This window comes from Notothenia coriiceps, unplaced genomic scaffold (assembly GCF_000735185.1).
Source record: "Notothenia coriiceps isolate Sejong01 unplaced genomic scaffold, NC01 NC01_scaffold00026424, whole genome shotgun sequence".
In the NCBI taxonomy this organism is placed as follows: domain Eukaryota; kingdom Metazoa; phylum Chordata; class Actinopteri; order Perciformes; family Nototheniidae; genus Notothenia; species Notothenia coriiceps.
Genome location: NW_011359125.1, coordinates 2,390,940 through 2,413,891, shown reverse-complemented (window position 1 = coordinate 2,413,891; position 22,952 = coordinate 2,390,940). Strand labels below are relative to the sequence as shown.

Genomic DNA, 22,952 nt, shown 5'->3' with positions numbered 1-22,952 from the left:
AGAAGTGAAAGATAACATATTTTCTTAAAAGTCTTAAACTCCAAAATGGGATTGGAATATGACTACCTGCCCAGTTGAGCTTTAGTTGGAAGCAAGGTTTGTGTTCTGCATGACATGAATGCAAATGAACGGATCACAAGTCCTTGATGTTGAAGTAAATGATGATCCTGCTCATAACAAAACGAAAACTATACAAAACACCAGTTAAAAAATCAAACAACGATGCAGTCAAATCCAAGTCCCTCATGTATCAGCCTTATGTTCTCTTCCCTTACTCTGTTTAATAGTAAACGTTTAGGTAAAAATGCATGTAAGGAAGGAGGTAGCTACAACTGGGAACGCTACTTGCTTTGTTTGGCCCATACTCATTTTTCTGCAAAGATACCATTTGTCCACCCTGACCCATCCCACGTACACAGGAGGAGTCATTGATTACAAATGATCCAATGGGGGCTTGGAATAAACTATTAAAATGCTGACCTAACACCTGTGGGGAAACTCTGAAAGCAATTGAAACGGACCCAGATAGGCACGCAGCACTTCGGCTTCTGAGTGCAAACACGACGGTTATTGGAGTACCGCCCGAAGAAGTTTGACAAGACAGGTGTGCGTCACGAGTTGATACAGCGGTTGCCAACCATTCCTGAAGAACTTTCTGTAGCTCGAGGGTTTAATTCCGATGTAATAATCAACATTCTTGTACAGTGAACCAAACAAATATGGACCTGATAGAACTAGACTTCGCCATAGGAAAGAATGTGCGCCAGGAACCTACGCCCTGAACTGTAACCTACCTCATGGCGCTTTGCTCGGTCATAGACCTGGCAAACAATGCGCCCAAGGCTGTTCCCTCCTTAAAGAGATCAGCACATACCGCAAGGCCGTAGACCTATGCCATGGGAAAGGAGACAGTGAGAGGAGAAAATGATGAACTGGGTCGAAGGTTGAATACCTAAGCAAATTATTCCCTAACACATCCCACAATAAAGTTTTCCAAATGCAATATTTGATTACTCTCCTTAAAGGTCCCATGTCATGGCCATTTCTACTGATCATAATTCCATTGTTGAGGTCTACTAGAATACATTTATATTGTGCAATTTTCCAAACTCACATTGGTTTCTCATACAGCATCTCTGTATAGTATGTGTATTCACTCTCTGTCCTAAACGGCTTGTTGGTTAACCCTAACCCATTTAAACAGTCGTGGTAGATACCTTGTTTTTTTTAAACATCATAAATACACAATTAAACATCATAAATACACAAACAACAATGAATACTTACAGGTTGTGTACCCGAATCTCCCGCTGGTCCAAACAAAGTAGGAACAGCATCGTTCTTCAGTGCCCTACGCTGTACATATCCGGCACGTGAAATGCTGGCAGAGGGTGTGGCCTCTGGGTGTTCACACGTCACAGTACCCAGGAAGTAAACAATGGAAAAAGAGAAATCTCCAACGAGGCGTTCTGGGGCAGCATAGACAGGTCTTTTCTGTGTTAGAGTTTTACTCCCTACAGGGTGTACTTTGAGGGTTTTTGACTCTGCAGACCGTTTACATGCATTAAAAACCTTCATAACACACAAGGGGACGGGTAATAACCGGAAAAGCATGACATGGGACCTTTAAGGGGTAAATGGAAATCAGACAATACAGGACACTAATAAATGATGCATCCTATCAATAACATAGCAGGGTTGTATCCATCTGATTCAGGAACTTGATATGATGATATTATATAATCTCTCTCTCTCTCTGTGTGTGCAGCTGGGCGGCTGGGCGGTGTCAGGTCAGAGGAATCGGACCGATTTGAACTCCACCCTGAGCCTTCTCATGAGAGACTACGCCACATTTCCCTTCTTCAACCTGTACGTGGGCAAAGACCCAAATGAAACGCCCCCTGGATCGACCAAGAGATACATCCAGGCTAGTATCCTTTGGAGTAATGTGTCCTCCTGACATAGGGAGCACAGCAAACTAGGATTTTTCTTAAACATGGAGAAGCAGCGTTCAGATATTATGCTCCAAACATCTGGAACAAACTCCCAGAAACCTGCAGCTGCAATTCTTAAATCCAGGCTGAAGACTTTTCTTTTTGTCGCTGCTTTAAACTGAAATATTCTTATGTTACACTGCACGGTACATTTTACTGATGTATTTTATACCTGTGTTATTTCTATATTAGCTTGTTTTATGTTTGTCTTATTATTTTTGCTTTTAAATGACTCTTTTTAAAGCCATTTTATAATGTGTTCTGCACTATTTCTTAATCTCAAACCTTTTTCTCTCTATAGATTGATCAGCCGGACCTGTTGATCCCCATCGAGTGGAACAGCAGGACACTGAAGTCTCAAGCTAACACTCAGGTGGATGTTTAAGCCGGTCCACAATTGATTCGATTTTCAAATATATCTTCATCAATATTCATCCATCCTTCATCATCCTCCCGTCTCTGTTCCTCCAGACGCTGCGCCCCTTCCTGGCGTCCTGTCAGAGGTACCTGGCCCTGCTGGGCGCCCCCCCCGACAGCAGCATGCTCCACGTGGGGACCTTCATCTCTCTGTCCTCTGAGCTGGCTGTGGCTGCTGCTCCTCTGCAGCACCGCCTGGCCTCAGGGCGGCTGTACGAGCGCATCACCCTCCGAGAGCTGCAGGTACAACCACCACCACCCCAGCTTCCACCTGTAGGCTCGGGGGGTTAGTTATTTAATCATCACTCATCGTGCTATGTATATCTGTGGAGTGATGAGGCCGAGCCTAGACGCCAAACTCAACTATATGCTGCTTCTAATAAACATGTTAAAGAAGCACGTGAGTTGTCTGACTGAAATGATTTTCTTTACCCAATCTGCCAACAGACCAAGGCCCCTGCTATAGACTGGCTGTCCTGTCTGCGGGCAGCTTTCCACCCGCTGCCTCTCACCGAGGACGACCATGTGCTTCTGCATAACTCCCTCTACATCCAGCAAATGTCCCGCATCATCAGCAAATGGCTGAAGAAGCATGAGCCGAGCACCAGGTACTGTAAGTGACACAAAACCTCCCACAGTCAAATATGCCCAGACTTGTCCTCCTCTGACCTCTGACTCCATCCGCAGCCCCGTTCAGACCTTCATGGTCCTGAACCTGCTGCACACCCTGATGCCTGCGCTGGACTCCAGGTTTTCAGACACAGAGAATAACTTGTCCGTGGCTCTGGGACACACTGAAGGGGTGAGTAAAGGGAGGCGAGAAATGCTTTAGAAAACCTATTCTGCAAATGTTCAGGTTCATGTATGTAGTGTCTCTTCTGTGATATGTCTCCATGCTTTAATGTTCAAAAAGCTCTTTATTTTTCTCATACTGCCTGTGCTGCAACACCTCTTTTCACCCTCTGTCTGAAACCAGAGCCCAGTCTGCTCTGATTGGTTAGCTGGCTGTCTCTGTTGTGATTGGCTGACTACTTAGAGATGTCCCGCCCCTTGGTCTATCAAGTACAATGTGTTGGAGAGCTAGCCAATAGAAGCGTGAATGTTTCAAAGTGATGTAACAAATTACCGAAGTAAACAAAGGAGTCCAATGGAGGCGTTTCAAGAGGGGGGAGAGAAACTCACTCACCTTTCAGACCATTTACATACACAAACAAACAAAAACTTACACACACAAACCTATATAACAAACTACAGCAAAAGGAAAAGCTTCAAAGGGCCCATAAAAATAAATCTGACACATGTATGAGCTGTTGTGTTGGTCACATCTTGGTTGTCTTCACCAGGTAGCCCCTCGCTGGAAACGCTGTGTGTTGGAGACTGAGAGAGGGTTTCACTCAGTGCTCACACACCTTCTCAGGGAGAGGACAGCACACAGGGAGGTGAGCAGCCATTATGACGTTATCTTGGACATTGATTGAATTAAAAAGGCTGGTGTGCATTTAAAAGTGTTTTTTTTTTTAAACAGGCAGAGGAGATTATTGAAAATATCTTCTCCTCCTTCAAGTCCAAATTACATGAACTCAATTGGACAGATCCGAAGTCTTTCCAGTCCGTCATGAAGAAGGTAACAATGGAAGCGGGAATTCTTGAAACTGAACTTTGTTGGTGTTTCAGATATCACTAACAGCATCTCGTCCTCCAGGTTCAGTCTTTAACTCCAAGACTTTGGACGACAAATGAGACCTCCACTGAGGCTGTGATTGACCAGCTTTTTTCTGAGGTACATTACAGAAGTGGAGTACAACAGCTCCTAATTTCATGTCATTTATTCAAACTTAAGTTACACTTTTTTTTCCAGTGAGTTTAACCCTAGTTTAAGGTATAATGGGTTTATTATGTCACCTCTGATGGTGTTGTATCCATATTATATCTTTGAGCATGTTCCAGCGTCAAAAAATGTACTTAAATATAACATTTTGAGCCATTTTTTGGATAGGTTTTTCAGATCTTGGGTCATTCTTAACAATATATTGCATTTGTATCAGGAATGTTAGTCATTGGACATCTGGATCTTAAGTTTAAGAAGAAACAAGCTAAGCAAACATTATCTGTAACTATTTTAACTGGTTTTAATCACAGTCTGTTAGAGAAACAAGCCCCCCTAGGACGTCTATTGGCAAAGGTTGTAAAGACAACAACTCCCATAATGCCTTGCTACTCCACGATGCAGCAAATGTCCTATTGTGCAGTTGAACTCACCTTAACTCCCTTAGGCCCCGGCCCCACGAGGACGCATACGGCTAAACGCATAGGATTAATGCAAACGCAATCGCAAAAAAGCTTCCGTCCAGACGCAATATTCACCGGATAGTGTTTGTCCCATCCTGTCCACAAGAGACAGCTCCGTTTAGCTCCAACCGCTGGAGAAGCTGCAGTACATATGCAGGAGCCTGTACGTGGCGCTGTAACTTCCTCCACAAAAGCAGCGAAGAAGCATGGTTGTCATGGTTGCCTTTCTGTTTATTCTCCGCGGTGGGGGCCGAGGGAACCGGGCAGAGTTTTTCGCCAGTCAACGTGTATTAAAGTTTTAATCTTCCGGACAAAATTATAAAAGTGCCAGTCAAAGGTCTTCTTTGCTATTTATTGAGCTTTAAAACAAATGAATAACGACTCTATATAATATAATAATAAAATACACGGAGCCTCACTTTTTCCTCCCTCTCTTCGGACAGCGTCAGTGTCTGTCTCATGCAGCAGCTGATCCAGTAATGAGTGACCCGACAGTAAACATAAACATATTTATAACTAGTTTAGGTAGTTTGAGAGGTAATTAAAATAGCTAAGGGTGATGATCTGACTTGAAGTGTGTGTTTTGTTCACCGCTGCATCACAGCGGGAGGAGCTGCAGGTGAGCAGAGCTGCGTGTCTCCGTCCTGTCAGATTAGACTTCACTCGCGTTTATGTCCATATCGAGAGAAAGATAAATAATCTGAATTCAGTGTGCAGTTTACTTTGACGCGGGGGTGAGCAGCAGAGGTGGGGCTATTGCGTCATCATTATCAGAAAATGATCGCACACACGGAGCCGTTGGACCGCCCAGAGCGTTGCGTATGCCGTTCTATCCACTTTGGGATACTGTCATATTCCGTCGTCCTCGTGTGGCCGAATGGTCTATATGACACTAAACAGTAACACAAACGACCGTTTTCGTCCTCGTGGGGCCGGGGCCTTAGACAACAGTGTGTCTAATGTTATTTGTACTGTACATAATTGTAATCCCTTTATTGGAGAAAAACAAATAACAGTCAGTATGTATCTATAGGTGACCGTAGACACACACGGCTTCTTCTCCAACTACGTCCAGCTCCTGTCGATGTGGCAAAGGAGACGAAGTCAACTCCTGGCAGAGCAGGTGGAGGCGGCTGATATGTGAGGGTTGCATCTATTAAATTCAATTTGACAGTAGATATGAATGTTTGGAGCTAGTATTTGAACTTTCCTTTTTTCTTTTAGTCTGTCTGTCACACCAATCCTCCTCGGTGAAGAGCTCCTCTTCCCCATGGGAATGTTTGTCCCTCCTCTCTTCCATCCTAGCTATCCCAGGTAAGGTGTACACTGGTTTTAAAAGAACCATGAAAGTGTTTTCATATAAGAAATGTATTGAACATGATTGTTTTCATTCTTAAAAGGGCAATGAATTATGGTGTAATGGGTTTCCTCTTGGCCAAAGATATCCTCCACCTGATTCTGCCTGACAGTAAGAGAATCTCATGTTTGTGTTATATCATTTTCAGGTTCATATTAGTATCTAGTGTCTCAGACATGTCTCCATGCTTTAATGTTCAAAAAGCTCTTTATTTTCTACCTCTGTTCACCCTCTGTCTGAAACCAGAGCCCAGTCTGCTGTGATCGGATAGCTGGCCAGCTCTGTTGTGATTGGTCAACTGCATAGAGATGTCCCGCCCCTTAGTTTATCACGTACAATGTGTTGGAGAGCTAGCCAATAGAATAGCAAGTGCTTCATCATAGTGAAGTCACTGTGAGAGAAACAGGGATTTTAGCCTTTGCAGACCATTTACATGCAAACATTCAAAACCTATAAAACACTACAGGATCAGGGAAAGCACAAAAAGCCTAGAAGGGCCTCTTTAATAATAAGTTTTTTTTCAGATATAACAGCTGTCGTCTTTCCACTCCACAGATCGATCAATGCATGGATCATATAAATCTCTCTGTTGTGTTGTAGTTTCCTCTCAGAGTGACACGGTGATGGCGGTGGGGGAGTGTGTGTGGGGTCACTACCTCACTGTGACAGAAGGTGCAGCGTTCTCTCTGTCAGCAGCGCAGCAGCAGGAGCTGTGGCTGCAGTACTCTGCTCTGAAGATCACTCTGCAGGTGAGCTGTGTGTGTGTGTGTACTTGTGGGGACCTAAATCTGTTTACACAGTCACGTGCGGGGACTCGCCTCCCTTATGGGGACAAAATGGAGGTCCCAATGAGGGGAATCATTCATTTTAGGATGAAGACTTGGTTAGGTTTAGGGTTAGGGTTATATGTGTTGGTTAGGGTTAAGGTTAGGATAAATCTCCAGGAAATGCATGTAAATCAATGTAATGTCCCCTGAAGTGATGTATACATGGTGTGTGTGTGTGTGTGTGTGTGTGTGTGTGTGTGTGTGTGTGTGTGTGTGTGTGTGTGTGTGTGTGTGTGTGTGTGTGTGTGTGTGTGTGTNAAAAAATCTCAGTACACAGTCGCCGTGATAAGTATGTTTAACTAATTGTGTTAATATGCCTAGATTGCCTAATCTCAAAGTCATGTATTATATTATTGAGTCAACTCAATAATATAATACATGACTTTGAGATTAGGCAATCTAGGCATATTAACACAATTAGTTAAACATACTTATCACGGCGACTGTGTACTGAGATTTTTTTTTTGCTAAGCAGCCGCTTATGTCGCTTAATGGGTCGGGCCGGCTCTGCTGACAGGCAGGTAGGCCATCCAGTTATTTTAGCCGGGCCGGCTAAAAGGATTGGTCGTGCTTTTTACAGTACTACGGCGTCCACAGATTTTATGTATTTATTGTCAAAGCATTTAATATATTTATTGCTATCGGGATGTTAAGAGCATTCCATGGAATATAACAAAAAGTGTTTCTGAACTTAATTACATAACCCAACTTGAATTGAATATCAGTTGTCCCAACGCCACTGTCTTTACTTCCATTTGAATCTTACCTTACCTGCTCCAAACTGACTTCCTGTGCAAAGTGTCCCAATACCTGCCATGCCCAGATGAAAATATGAACATAATTAAGGATTCTAAATATATAAAAAGCATTTTCTTAACGAAAAGTAACATAAACAACAAGTTATGTATACTGTATATAACCATAACCTTAGACAACAAACACCCACACTTTATAATCTGTATCACAATTAAAATGTATTTGCTGGATTCCTCCCCCATACATATTAGCATCTGAATTTATTTAGTTGATTAGCTATAGTGTATATGCATTAGGCACATGTCAAAGTGTCAGCAGGGGAGGTAATGATCAAGGGGGTTATCACTAATAGTCATCATTGTATTTAAAGAGACATGCTAAATAATCACAAAGTAAAAGATTAAAGACTAAAAATGTTTAAAGGGCGAAGGCCACAGACATAGAGCTGCTGACTAATATCAAAGTACATTTAGATTAAAATGTAGGCCTTGTGTATATACACTTTTGAGTGGATACTCAAGACAGAAAATTATGGTTTGTAGTGTTTGCATTTAGACACTTCCACATCATTCCTCCAACATATATGCCTGTGTATCTCCTTAAAGGTAGGGTACGTAAGAATGGAGAAACCAGCTCGAGTGCGCTAGAATTTGAAAATACACAACCGGAAAAAATCTGAAACTTCCTTCAGACTTCCTTACAGAGCCCCTCCTCCAACACACACGAACGTGCACATGACCAATGAGGGCACGAGATAAAGATGACATTTCTTTCTTTATTTATTGTCAAAGCATTTCATTTATTCATTGCTATCGGGATGTTAAGAGCATTCCATGGAATATAAAAAAAAGGGTTTCTGAAGTGAATTACCAACTCCACCTTTAATCTGCATAAGTGACATTTATACTTTAACACATCATCACTAATCATAGAAGCTGTGTGGGCTTTTATGGGATTTATATTCTTTTCTTTGCCTTGGGATATGATGCTCTTAATAGGCTCATGGCCACCAGTAAATCACATGACAGGGATTAACACAATAATTCTTTAAACTGCTTTGCTTTATGGCATGAAAAGGTAGCCTAGATAAAAAAGAGCCTTTATATATAATAATGAAAACAAACTATATTAATTGACATATAGATATTAGGAGCATCTTCGCACCATATTGTGTTAAATGGGAATGTTGTTGTAAAATGTAGTTATATTTGACAGAAAGCTACAGGCAAACTTAGTTTAAAGTGTTAAATATCTGAATTGAGATGAATATGAGTCCACATTACACATCTATGTGGAAAGCATTGGAAATGTTGATAATCGTGAAATAACTGAAAATGTTTCTGCAACTTTAAAAGGATTATCTATAGTTTACCTCGAACTTCACTCAACGTGGCGATCTGGCCCTGAGGACAGATTTTGTTGGCAGTGAGAAAAAGCCATCTGCTGCTGTTTAACCCTGCCATTAAAACACAGCACACAAGAGAGAGAAAGTGGAGTGTGAACGTGGAAGTAAGTTTGTGTATGTGGGGGAGATAGATAGGCAGCCTCACGAAAAAAACATAATGTGCCAGCCATTGCAGGTCATTTGATTATACCTTTTACTAAAACACATAATAGGTAACATTACAGTTTCTAATGGAAAAGTTTCACCAATTTCCAAAGTTTTACAGTTTTAGTTAAACTTTAAACATGCTAGAAAAACAGCATCCCGCTTTATCCATATTTCCCCCACCTGGTATTTAAAGTCCTTGAAACAGCAGCTCTTCCAGTTAATGATTGGCCAATGCGGGGAAAGTGTGCACTTACACTGTTGACTCTTATCGCTGCTGACCACAAAGCCACTGGAGCAGCATCTCAGAGGCTGACATTAATGGAAAGCACAGAGCTTCATTTAAAGAGACAGGTCAATTTATTTTTTGTCGGCTGTGGAAGAGATAGCACACGGAGACAATGTTCACAATAATGGGTCTTTAAGTGAGAGCAGATTTTGGAGTTTGCTACTGTGTGATTGCAGTGTATATTTATTGGTTAACAGGGCAGAACAAGAAATGGAAATTAGGAATAATTAATTGAATAAAGATTATTAGAATATTTGCTTTCTCTTTATATCATATCACTACATTTTTAAACGTAGACTTCGTGTGGAAATTAGATCTACGTCCATGTTTCAATGGGTTCAGCCAACAGAACCCTTTGATTCACTTATCTGGTTTTCTTAAGTCTCTCGTTGCCTTCCTAGAGACACTATCCTCTGTACAGGCACTTCAGGAGCCAGGCCTGAGTCCCACCAGCTGTACTCTGGGGACAGCACACATGTGGGTCTGTGGTCGATCAGGTATCTGTTCAGGTAGCTCTCCTCAAGGCCCTTGGCCGTTACCCCGTTAGCGTGATCCTGCAGAATGAGCAAAGAACAGGCCCGGGCCAGTTTGTGTATCTCAGAAACCAAACCTCCATACAACTCAGAGGTGTAGTAGTAGTCTCCTTCATCGTCGTCCACGCAAGCAGACGACACCTCTTCAGTTTCGTATGGAAACGCATTTCGTGGCATCCCATAGAGCTCTGGGTGTAAAGTAGCCACCAGGTCTCCGAGGATTTCCTCTCCCACAGGGGCCACAAACTCCTGATCGATGTCAGCACAGAAGATGTAATCAACCTCTCTGCCGATAGGGTTCCTGATGGCTTCAACCAAAAGGGCCATGCGACGACGGGACAACCTGTCCCATCCAGGCAGCTCTGCGATAGGAACCACCTTCAGCTCTCGGTTAGGTCCCAACCGGATGGGGGGGTCCAGAGAGTTGGGATTGTCCGTGAGAATGTAGTAGGTGACCATCTGACCGGGGAGGAAGTGGGTCTCAGCCGAAGAGAGGAAACGAAGCACGAACCGAGCGTAAGTTCCCACCACGAGGGCAAGAAGACCTGTACGGATTCCCTGATGTGCAAATTTAGCCCTGCGCTTAGCTGACTTTCGATTGTCTCCCCACACTATAGGATCACCCCATGGTGTCTCCAGAGGAGTTTGTGGCTCTGCTGCCTTGATGACATTCATATCTGTCATTACTTTTCCCCTGTCCATTCCCAATGCATGAAATATAGGATGAGGTGACTTCACACCGACACCGGCTTTACGTCCATAGAGGAGGTCTGAGGGGGAAAACATGGCAAAATGGTAGTCACGGACACTTTATGAGAAGTACATATTAAGATTCGTAAAGCTTGGAGGTCACAACTGACCTTATTAAACTTATTTAGCAATTCACATTTTATTGACATTTAGTTTGTTTGTTTGTTTGTAGCCTTTATTTAACCAGGTGAAAATCTCATTGAGATCAACGATCTCTTTTTCAAGGGAGACCTGCAGCACATGGGTTACACATAAAAACAACAGAAAACAAAAAGGACATCAATACAACATAATTACAGGGGTATACATTAGCAACCTATTCACAATGACAGATATCTAATAACATTTCATCTATCCGAGCTTTAAAATTATGCAAGGGAAACAAAATGCTCAGTTTAAAAAAAAATTGCAGTGTTCCAAGCTAGTGGATAGTGACTTTTTTACAATTTACCTTTCACTATATGGCTGTGTCTGGAAATTGTTATATATGCCTATACCGTAGTGTTTATACATTCTCTTAAGAAAATCATGGTTTATACTCACATATGATAAGAGACAGGAGAAAACAGTACAGGACCAGTTGTATCCTGCTCATTCTAACTGACCCTGTTTGAAAGACAAAAACACACATGGACATTCAATTACAGGAAACTACAATGCTCTTCTAGTAAGCACATTTCACCTACAAATATTCCCTTGAATTCTGTAAGAGACTCTGAGAGACTGAAAGAAGCTCATAGGAATTAAAAGAATGTGTTGAAAACGCAAATATCCCATCATGTGCTATATAATACTTCTACGGTAAACTGTATGTAATTTCTAAGGCTGTACAAGATATAACTTGCTTGATCTTTATCTGTTTTGCTGAGCCAACATAAATATACACAGGGTAGAACAAAAGTTACACGTTGCATGGGCTTAAACTTACGTCGAAGCACATGTGTGTCTATTTTTATATTTTCCCCATGCAGTCCCTTCATGTGCATGCTCTTTCATCTGCCAATAGATTTTGGACAAATACACAAAAGTTATTTTATAAAAAAAATACTTATGTTGCTTTCCTGGACATATTTTCAGGATCAAATTACAAAAGGGAAAACACATAGCTCCAGCTTTAAACGGTCTTTGCACTTCAATCTGTCAGGGTTCAATCCAAATCTGCTAGTCTTTAAAGCAAGTTAATTTTAACTGAGCGTGTACTAGTACAGCTGTCACAAATCAATAACGAATTAGGGTAAAACATCCTGACATGAGCAGACGAGGTGGAGCTGTGGCTGAGGTTGTACTGACCTGCAGGCGTCTTGCAGAATGGGAGCAGCGCCATATTGTGACCTGCTGGTGGATAAACACACACACTTTTGTCTGAGGCCACTATTTTTGACAAAAAAAATCTGTGCTTTTTTTCTCTCTCTGTCTCTCTTCTGCTCACTCTGCCTCTTCCTTGAAATGTGCAGTTTTTCCACCGATGGTTATTTTCTTACCTTGCTCCCTCTTTCTAACTCTTCACGTTGTTGTTTTAATAATATTTTCCACTCCCTTTTGTTCGCATATCTTCTTTATCGCCCCCCTCCTCACTTTCTTCCTCAGACTTTTGCAGTATTTTCTTTTGAAGAAGAACCAAAGCTACCAGATGTGTGGGGAATCTGGGCTAATGGGAGGGGCTAAGGAGTGGAGGATAAAACGTGGTAGAAATAAATATACGGTCAAGGGGAAAGAGGATTTTCACATTCTTTCCTCCGACTCATGTTTAAAGTATGACAATGAACCTTAGACAATGGGTGGTAACGGTGGTAACTAAAAAAACTCTTGGGGGAACTTCAGTAAATGCTCGGCTAAAATCCATTCTCCTGAAAAACCATCATACTTTACACATCTCAAGGGTTTATTCATGCTGTAAAGATAAGAGTCAGTATCAAGTAGCGACCAGGCAGCAGTTCACGTCAGCAGGGTGTTGTATTATTTCTGTCCACAAGGTGGAGGCACTCAATAGGAAATGCAAAGTTGAAACATTAAGAGACAACATACTTAGAGATAATATCTATTATAAAGCAACATATTTGTATTAGACATTATAATTAAAAGGATATTAAAAGACAATAAACAAATGTTTCATTTTTCCTGAACTCATGTGACTGTTTGAGTGACGGTGCTGTGTTTATTGTTTAACAGATCTTGTGTCTCAATAATGTTGAGCCAGTTGACAAAATATTAAATTCTACCGTTTTTCAAGCTTAGGGATATATATCCCCAGAGTGCTGTGTTACCTAGGCGCCCAACCTAAAGGTACTGCAACTACTATAGCTTAAGGCAAGAAAACATGGTTACGATGAGGAAAACATCATGGTTTGCAATGAAACAGGTAGCCTATATTGATCAATCAATCAATCAATCAATCAATCAATCAATCAATCAATGTTTATTTATATAGCCCGTTTCACTGTTTGTACAGAATATCAATATGACATTACGAGCACATATCTCAGGGGGCCTGTGTTGGTGGTCTAGTCTATGAGACTGCAGATAGACCCTTCTCGAACGGATGGTACGGATGGGAATGTGGGTATTTGGTCATATACCAAAGTCGGGCAACATATGGACCTGGTGTTGGTGCTAGAGGAAAAGTTGAAGCTTAAAAACAGACAGAAACTGAAAGTCTGCTGTTTCTTGACAATGTATTCCCAGTATACTGCACTATGTATTGTTTATTGAGTTGGCTCTGTAGTCCAACAGAACATAACATTTATGTGTAATTGAAATGTTCACAAAGTCGTAGGCCATGTTCTCATTTATCTGCCACAGGTTATTACTTTACTCACAGCTGCTATCAACTCCAACAATGAATGTGTGTCTGCTGACAGAGACTCACACAGACTCAAGAGATCACTTTGCAGTTTATTACGATAAATCTCATTATTTTTTATGTATATCCATACAGCAATTGCAACATATATTGCTTTATGTAAACAACATTGGACTGAAGCACCAGTCAAAACATAAAGAAAACAGCATGGGGGAAACACTAAACAATGGACGCGGGTGAAGCGTTGTCCCAAACATCGTTTTCCCTGTCACCTTGTTTGAAGAGAAGCGGGGCAGGCAGTTCCAGATTGGAGGATAGAGACTCTGCATAGAGAGGATTCATAACTATTCATGTCATAAACACAAAGACGAGCATCTGTAAATTGATCTACACCACGGGGAGATGAGAATGCACATTTATTACAGCATATATTAAGGCGTTCAAGATGAGTGTGCTTGAGAGTTGTAGGTGCAGAGCCCCTATTCTACAGAGTGTCTGGTCCGTTTCTGAAGAGTGTTAGGTCCATTAATGTCAAATATATAATAAATAAATATCACCAGAAAAGTAATATTAATAAAATTATCTCCCCATGATTTAAGGAAGTGTTAATAGTTGGCATATTGCAGACGATTATCAAACAACATGCCATTTGCACATTCACTGAAATACACACAGAAGCTTTTTGACAGCAAACATTTTGGCAGTGTTTGTTTGTAGTTGTGATTACTACAGTGACTTGTGTAGTTGTTGAGTGAACAACGTCACAAGAAAATAAACTATTCAAGGGTTTGATACTGTATATTATATATTATTTCCATAAACTATGAGGATCCTTAGAAAAATATTTCATTTAATGCAGCATTGTACTTATACAAAATAAATTAACGGCACAAGAAGAAGATTCATCTGTTTCTCATTTTGAATGTATCGCTACTCCAACTTTCATTTGTCGAATTATCCCCAAAGTTGGTTTTCTCTTTTTAATAGTGTTTTGGTACAAGTTTATTGTCTCATCTGCCTACTTTCATAATATATAATCGTTCACACTATTTGTATGTATTCTTTTATCATGTTACACTTAGTAGAGTCTAGATTATGTTTTGGTTGTTGACACCCTGAGAATACATCTTTGCCAAATCATTTTAACATTTTGAGATTTCAAATCAATTTTTTTAAATTTTGAATGTATGTTAACTCTAATTTCATGACTTTGTGTCAGTTGTTAAAGGATGAATTTGTTCCCATAAAGTGATTAAAATGAGTACGTTTCACATAATAGTGTGAAAAAACACAAACATAAACCTATGTAGGACATAGAAGTATGAAAAGAAACAAAGGGTATCAGAAACGGAAAATTGAGATGTCAATTGTTTTCAAAACCAAATTACAATCATTGTCTTTGTATAATATATAGATACTAATACAAAACTTATATTCTAAAACTGGCATGCTTGAGCAGGCATTGAAGAGGAGAAAGACGAGGCCTACCCCTCCTTTCTTATGATTGAAATACTTTCACAACATGGAGATACAGTTTGTAGCAGAGAGGCCTGAAACAAGTCTGTTTTTAATTAACTGTGGACTTAACATTTTGCATGAACGAATAAATTAATGAATGTTGATTGGCAAATGAAAAGTAAAAAGATCAGATATGCAGCATTTTGGGGGAAAACTGAACTAAGTGGAAGAGTTTTATTTTCTGTGTTTCTTCTCTTCATCGCCTCCGCCATTGCCCGATCTCATCTTTCTGCTTCCTTCTCCCCCTCCTCCTGTCCCTTTGCTCCTCTCTGATCGGATATCTTTTTTCCCCTCTTCCTTCTTCCCCTCCTCCCTTCTCCTTCACTTGCGATTATTATCTATCATCTCAAACAGGGCCTGCAGCAGTCGGTCGTCTCTGTGCCTGTACGGCTTGTTGCTGTAGAAGCCATCAGAGTAGTCGCTGTAGACACTGTCCTCGGGGCCTCGGTACTTGTTGATCAGGTCCAGAGCCTGGTACAGCGTCTGAGGGGGGAGCCGTGTTGCGGGAGGAGAGAGGCTCCGGCTCGGCTCCTTCTTCTTCCAGGCGGGTGCTGACTGGGGCTGCTGCAGGGCCGGGGTCTGCCTGTTGAAGGCCGTCTGAAGGAGGCGCAGTAGGGCCAGGGAGGGGGAGTAAGGTGGGTTTGAGGGATTTCTGGGCTCCTTTTCAGTTTCAGCTTGTGCAGTCTCTGGAGTCTTTGGAGGTGGAGGTACCTTTGTGGGATCCTCCTGTGTCACCGGACAGACAGAGAGGAGGCAGGTTATTGATGTGGGACGCAAATTGTTAGATAACAAAAGATCCACTGTGTGAGCATCTAAAGATAGACGCTATCATTCTGTTCTATTCTGTTTATTTTGTTATCACATTACAGTTTGGTAATGTATTAAAAAATGCAGTCCCAAAGGCCCTGGACAGTGAGATATTTTAAAGTGAGTGGGCTTTGCACAATACATCTAAAATTATCCGACAAAAATGACTGTGCAAACATTCTGTTGATGCACAGTACTGCAATTTCTTTCTCCAAATATGGTTGTAAACAGTCTCAAATGTGAACTGAAATTTGACACTTGGTCATGTTTTCATTTCAAATGACAATCAATGGCTAGAAACATTACATAGAATCTCGCAATGCACACTATAGTAACAACACATTGTGTTTGTTTCAGTTTTCCGTCCTATTGCTATGTCCTTGAATATGATTTAAAAAGGACAATATTGAGATTTGAATGACCATTTTTTTGCATGTGTGGGAGGGGCATTGGGTACCTTAAATGTTACGTTACCGATCAAACCAAAACAAGGTTAATGTCATGTCTTTGCAATATAAAACAATTATCCGCCTACATAGAGACCCTTCCTTATGAATAATGTCTGTCAATTGTACTTGATATTCTTGTTATATGCTACTGTGGAGGCTTTGTTGCGCCTGTAAACACACCCAACAGTGATGTCTGAGAGTACTACACACCATGTAGTACACTTGACATGACTCCAGCGAGTGGTTAAACCTCTTTGGGTTAGCATAAATTACATTTTCGGGCATTCAAATGTATCCAGACCCTTTGATTGAAACTGAGAAACCTTAGCAACTGATACACTGTCATTAACCTTTGTGCACATTCACATATTTCTACAGCTATTGCAACCACTTGGTGAACCTAGCCTTTCCTCAAGCGCCATCAACAGGTACATATTTCAATGTGTTGCATACTGTGGTTTATGAACTAACTAATGCCCCTGTGCTTTTTGTATCATGCTCATTAACCCTTAGCCGTGTTGCGTTGCATACCTCCAACATGTCGACCATATGTTCCACACCACGGCGGTCGTTCTGCACGGCGTTGTAGGGAACATACACTCTAGCTTTCTTCATGTGCTCTGGCTTCTCCGACGTCCCATGAAGAATTAGCTTCCAGCTCATTATCCGACCCTCGTTCTGCATACGACCCGACTGTGAGGGGGAAACAATGTGGGTCAGATCTCAGGAAGCTACACAAACCAGCCAAATATGCTCTTTCATTAAAAAAAAGTGTGTATAACTTACTGTATCTGTGATCTTCAGGGTCCATGTACCAGCAGGGTCTTCTCCCCATGTGTGCACAGACATGAAGTCCCAGTTTCTGAAGCCATTAGCGGAGGTGTCCCTCTCTCGCTCAGCCAGCAGCACTGTACTGGTTCCTGAGAGGAAACACAGTGGGTTAGATCAAATTACAACTTTGTTATTTTACTCAAGTGTGTGTGTGTGTGTGTATGTGTGTGTGAGTCCCTTACCGGCTGGGGAGGTGAGTGTTATGTGTAGGTCCCCTCTCCTGGTGTATTCGATGCTGGCCTCCACCTGCACGTGCTCCAGGGATTGGACTGCGTTCTCCTGCCCGGCACAGGCTTTGGTTGGCACCTCTATTGTGATCTCCCCCGCTGCTTTTATCTCCCTGAGGGATGCATTCAAATAGCAGGGAGTGAGACACACAAACAGCAGCAACACCTGACGTGTTCTCATGGCTTTTCAGCAACAGCAACAGGGTGGGAAAAACACCTATACAGTACTGCACAAATGTCCTATTTTTGCAATGACAGTCCCACATTTAGGAAATATTTAGCACATCACAGGCGTGTTTAATAAGCAAAGACCGATTTTGGTCATTCATTTGCAAAAAAACGTTAATCCCAAACTCTCCCAGACATGAATGACAGGATTTCCGTATCAATTTGGCCTAAAGCTGGAGGGGGTTGTAGTCCACTAAGCACTGGCGGAAGCGAGTCAAATCCTCGGGATTAGACAGGGATGTAGTAAGGTAATGGGGAAACTGGGTGTCGGTGGTATGGAGCATCATAATCCAAAAAAAATTGCAAGATGGACACTTGAAGGAAAATAACCGTAACTGTTGTCTGCTGGTGAAATTCAAAGGATGTTTCGAGGACAAAGAATGGCTGCTAAGCGTTAGTCCTGAACGCTCTTGGGCCTGTAATCCATGAAGGAATGCCAACAGAACATCTGTTGATACAACAGGAGGGGGGATTATTTCCCCTGACTTTCTGTCCTTGGGTGGCAGCTTTTGGATTAAGATATTTTATCCTATTGTTAAACAATTAGCATTATGAGTATTCAGAGTTGACGATTGACATCAAATGTAAATGTTCTCAACAGTGATCATGAGGCATGATGATTGCATTGGGTCACAAACATAACCCTGAATGTGCATCTGATGTTAAACCCATATGTACAAGATTAACCAATCGTGGCAATTACTCCTGGGCCATTGGCAAAGCAAAACAAATCTAAATAGATGAGAGCAGCTGACACATACCTGGGCTGGAAAGAGTCATCCCTGACGATGCATTGCTTCTTTTCAGGCGCATGCTTCCACACCGCCGGGTCAGCGAGGTCCACCAGGGCTTTGGCGTTGAGAAGGCCGAAGCCGAAGCGGCTGTTGACCATCAGCCCCGCTCCGTTCCTCTTCCATCCCGGGTTATTGGCTAGAGGATCGAACTCTGAGGTCCAGACCACAATGTGCTGCAGGTCTCTCCATGTAAGTTCTGGACTGAAGGAGGGAAGATAGACATGGAGGGAGACCAGTGAGTATTTACTGATATTTATATAGAGTGTAAGATTGCATTTTATTTGCAGTGGTGCATACTTTTGTTCCAGTGCCAGGGCAAATATTCCAGCAGCCAGCGGGGCAGAGGCCGACGTTCCTGTGTGAGTCTGAGTGCACTCATTGTGCAGATCAGCACTAATCTGAAAGCAAACATACAACATTAAAAATAAATTAATGCATTAAATGAATTGTTTGAAGTGGGCTTGTTTGAGGTACTTATCCACAGTCACTGTATTATATATAGTACAGTACATGGCAGTTGGCACGCCCTAGTCTGTAAAATAGATTAGAGCACCGGCACAGAAGCAAAGCAATGCACAGCTGTGGGCATCTTTTAGCCATCTACAAAATATCAAAGCCGTTTAAGTGAATGCTATATTTAGATTTTTTTTCAGCATTATCTTGCAGTCAGACAGCCTTTTTCCACATCAGAAGGAATCCATCATCTTGCTTTCTCGATAGCCAACATACTTCATTTCATTTGTTTTATTTCATTACAATAGGAAATTGCTGATGTCTTTAGATTGTTTTGTGTTATTGTGTGACTTCACTAAAGTCATAATATAACAGGACAAAATGAACTAATCGAGACAGCAGTACACAACAAACTCCCATGTTCCCGAGAAAGAATTACATTTTTTTTAAATTAATCCTTAAATCTAACATTCATTTCTTCATGAGGGCCTTTTTGAGGTGGATACAAAACAAGTGTTAAATGCCCCCTGCAACAGCAACACATGGCTTTGCTTCTGTGTCATGACTTCTGCCTGTTTCTCCAAACTGGACCATCATCTACTGCCTGCATTTTGATCAAAACATACAAACTGTCTAATGTGACCAAACATTGCTTGACATAAAATGTAAACATCATAAATTGACATAACAGCCGCATTTCTTACAATCCTCTGGTCGGTGTAGTCTCCACTGCTGTAGGCTGTAGCCAGGGTGGAGGAGCACTTCTCTGCGTACCAGGGGGACAGACCCTGCTGGGAGGCACTGCTGATTGAGATGGTGTAGATGCTGTCTGTGTAACCATCACAGTCACAGTTATCGCCCTGGCGCCCACCATTACCTGAAGCCCAAACAAAGATAGAGCCTTTCCCACCACGGCCCTGCAGGAGACGAAGAGAGAGAGAGATGAAGTCGACAAGAAACACTACACTTACTGCATATATTAAATTCTACTACAGCATTAAAAATAAGGTAAATCTTTACGGATTAAATTGTCCTTATTGATTCTGTTCAATCTGATTCACGTCACTGCAGCAGATAACAGCTCCCATTAGGAGCCTCAGTCTGAGATCCCACCAGCCGAGTGTGAATATAATCATTTACCTTCTGGATACCGTATTCAAATGCCTTCTGAGCCAGGCGGCCTGGGCCCTCCACGGTCTTGCCATCATCGTTTGGTCCCCAGCTGGCACTGTAGATGTCCACATGGTTTGGATTGAACCCAATAGAGCTGGCCTCGATGGCATCTGTCACGATCCCATCCAGCATACGGATCCCTGAGCAGAGAAGCAGGAATGTCAGTGACCAGTTATCCTTTTGGTCACTACTGTAATTACATACTGGGATTGAAACTCATGGACATATCCTCAATTTATGGCGACATTTTAAGGAGGTGGCATATTTACTCAATATCATGAGAAGGAGACAACACGCTTAATTTGAATGTTATAATAATAAGGGTTTTGTTTTAGGGTAGCAAGATTTGTGATTCATAATTTAAGATGCACTAAGGACCAGCTTGCTACCCTTCATGGTTGCAGCCCTAAGTATTGTATGGTTAGCTAGGAGCCAATCAATTTTAGAAAGTGACTCTCTGCCACACACAGAAATTGACATGAATGACAATTAATGAGCTGTATATATACAAATACATATTTACAACAAAAATAAACTCTTACCTCCAACCTTGGAGTTGTATGCCACTCCAACACCACATTTATTGTTGTCTGCCTGCATAGCAATCTCACCAGCGCACCTGGTTCCATGTCTGCGGAAAAAAAACATATTAATTAAAGCATTCACTTACGTTTCCATCACTAATCCTGCACCAATTCCCTCAATCCTTTAAGTAAAGCATGGTGAGTTTGTAGAAAACAGTATACACACTTTATCATGTGCTCCGCTTTTCAATCATTTCAATGTTTTCCCAGAGGTTATTTTGAACAGTTTGACCTACCCTTACTATTCTATAGAATGCTAAACTCATCACAAAAGGCCACTTTAACTCCGGATGGCGTGTGTGTGTGTGTGTGTGTGTGTGTGTGTGTGTGTGTGTGTGTGTGTGTGTGTGTGTGTGTGTGTCAGCAGGCAGAGGGTAGAGGGTGAGTCATTCACTTCAGGTATGGTGAGATAATTATAAGAGCAGAAAAGGAAAGCTCCCAGTCCTTAACTTCTGCCATATTCTATTAATTTGTGTCCTTTTAGTGTTTGTTTTTTTACAATTTCATGGAAATAACCAAGCCTCAATATGACCAGGTAATGTTCCAGTATCATATATCAACTGTTAACTCACTTGTTTTCATTGGTGGAGTCGTATCTGGGGAAAGGGTCGGGGTCGTTGTCGTTGAAGTCATAGCTAGCTGCTGCGTCCTTTAAAAACAACACACGGAAAACCATCAGGGATGACGTCAGTGTACGTCAGTGAGAAAGGCTTCAAGCGCACATCTGTCAGGGCCAATCTGCTGTCATGGAAACCATTATGATAGGTGACAAGGGGAGAGATGGATGTTTCCATAATGAAACCCTCACAGCAAGGGGCACTTAACTACAACAATCTTTCAAACCATTCAAATTGCTTATAAATGCAGTTTTTGCCTCAGGCTCGTGTCCTACTTCAACAAACCGCGGGAGTATTAATAATATTTGGTGTGACAAGTCATATCTCTTTTGTCATTCCCATCATTTCCTTGCACTATAAAATGTGATTAAATGTGCCAATTAGGTTTTAATCAAAGAGGAAATCAGAATGATTGCATCCGTAAGTTTCTGGTTCACAGTCAAACTCAGTATCCAATTTCAATGAGATGGCTGTGACTGTCAGAATTACTGCTATTAAGTTATGCAAATGAACGCCTTTGATTTTAAGGACGAGCGTCGCGGTTGATTGAGCTTCTTTGATTAATCAGCTTTAACTTAATTACAGTGGGAGTTGTTTCCATCAGCCTTGTTGTCACACATTATTCCCCCCTCCTTAAATCCCTTTTTTTCCCTCTTCCGTTCATTTGCACAGGCGAGGCAGCAGCTTTTAACAGCACCAGCGATGTTTGAAACTAAACCACAGATGGGGCTTTTTAAGGCTTTTAGCGTTCAGGAGAAACAATCCCGAAGTCCAACCTCAAGTCATTCTCACTTTCATTGGCTTGTAATTATGTACATATGCCACTTTCATACTCCCTAAAAAGGATTCATTCATAGCTAAATGTGCATCAACAAATGCAAAATGCATCCAGGAATTAAAAGGCATAAACCCACTTTGAAGGAGGACATTATCACACAGAAGATCTATTACATGTATTTATGAATCGCCTTGTAAGGTGTCACCAGCAGCGTTGCTATGGTAACGGCAGACCCAGACGACGGAGGCTGTCTCCATGGAAACAGTGTCTTACGTAGTTGGAGTAGATGTCTGTGTGGTTCCACTCCAGGCCGTCATCCAGCACGGTGATGACCACTCCTTTCCCCGTGATGCCTTTCTGCCACACGGGGATCACATGCAGGTCGAGTTTCGGCAGCGAGGAGGAAGTGCGTGTGTCTTGCTGGAAGATAAAACATTTGGAAAGATGAATTCTCTGTAATTCAATCTAAAGTGTATACAGATTACCTCAGAGTGCTTCATCTAAAAAGGCACTTTAAATATTCTTATATCCGTTTGAAAGGTCAGCGGCAGTCCTCCAGTTACCTCAGTCCCTCCACTGACCTTTACCCAAATTCATCACTTCATTGTGGAGTCCTACTTGTAAGCAGATTGCTGCCAGAGGGTCCTAAATATACAGGCTTTTGCTCCACTTCAGTTAACCTGCAAGATGCCAAGATGCAATTCAAGCCACACCATTTCCTGGCTTTCCTGGAGGGGCCTGTTTAAAATGGAAAATCAACAAGGAGAGGGAGAGTGAAAATGGAAGAGGCCTGCCTGCTTTGGGAAGAATGTGTGGAAAAAGCTAAGACTAAAAAAAGACTTCTGCTCTCTGCGCATTATGCACAGACACTGCAGAGCGCCACACCAATACGTGACTCATCCCTGTGATGTATCTCCCCCCCCCCCCCCCCC

The 22,952-nt window shown here is 41.8% G+C and overlaps 2 protein-coding genes across 3 annotated transcripts in view; both read right to left on the bottom strand.

Moving 5' to 3' along the window:
- Window positions 1-8,418: 8,418 nt before the first annotated feature.
- On the bottom strand, window positions 8,419-12,397 carry LOC104957060 (globoside alpha-1,3-N-acetylgalactosaminyltransferase 1-like). 2 transcript variants are annotated; one of them, XM_010784662.1, is made up of 4 exons: window positions 12,243-12,397; window positions 12,052-12,096; window positions 11,305-11,367; window positions 8,419-10,781 (listed from the first exon to the last, which is right to left on the bottom strand). In XM_010784662.1, the coding sequence occupies exons 2-4, from the start codon at window positions 12,083-12,085 to the stop codon at window positions 9,856-9,858; spliced, it is 1,023 nt and encodes a 340-aa protein (XP_010782964.1). In that variant the 5' UTR covers window positions 12,086-12,096; window positions 12,243-12,397; the 3' UTR covers window positions 8,419-9,855. The 2 variants fall into 2 exon arrangements, with proteins under 2 accessions (XP_010782964.1, XP_010782963.1); XM_010784661.1 differs by having other exon boundaries at window positions 12,052-12,093.
- Window positions 12,398-13,640: 1,243 nt separating this feature from the next.
- Window positions 13,641-22,952, bottom strand: part of pcsk1 (proprotein convertase subtilisin/kexin type 1) — a 14,195-nt gene continuing 4,883 nt past the window's right edge. The window contains exons 4-14 of the mRNA XM_010784663.1: window positions 22,294-22,440; window positions 21,198-21,274; window positions 20,584-20,672; window positions 20,009-20,181; window positions 19,573-19,785; window positions 18,713-18,813; window positions 18,383-18,616; window positions 17,349-17,506; window positions 17,122-17,255; window positions 16,867-17,028; window positions 13,641-15,805 (exon numbers count right to left, since the gene is read on the bottom strand). Of these exons, the coding sequence (XP_010782965.1) occupies window positions 15,401-15,805; window positions 16,867-17,028; window positions 17,122-17,255; window positions 17,349-17,506; window positions 18,383-18,616; window positions 18,713-18,813; window positions 19,573-19,785; window positions 20,009-20,181; window positions 20,584-20,672; window positions 21,198-21,274; window positions 22,294-22,440 (1,893 nt within the window). The 3' untranslated portion in view covers window positions 13,641-15,400. The remainder of the gene's footprint in view (window positions 15,806-16,866; window positions 17,029-17,121; window positions 17,256-17,348; window positions 17,507-18,382; window positions 18,617-18,712; window positions 18,814-19,572; window positions 19,786-20,008; window positions 20,182-20,583; window positions 20,673-21,197; window positions 21,275-22,293; window positions 22,441-22,952) is intronic.

Coding starts and splice junctions, on each gene's coding strand:
- LOC104957060 (XM_010784662.1), bottom strand. CDS start 12,085: ATGGCGCTGCTCCCATTCTGCAAGACGCCTGCAG. Junction 11,368..12,051: donor ATTCTGCAAGACGCCTGCAG/GTCAGTACAACC, acceptor TCTTTCAAACAG/GGTCAGTTAGAATGAGCAGG. Junction 10,782..11,304: donor TCTCCTGTCTCTTATCATAT/GTGAGTATAAAC, acceptor TTTCCCCCTCAG/ACCTCCTCTATGGACGTAAA.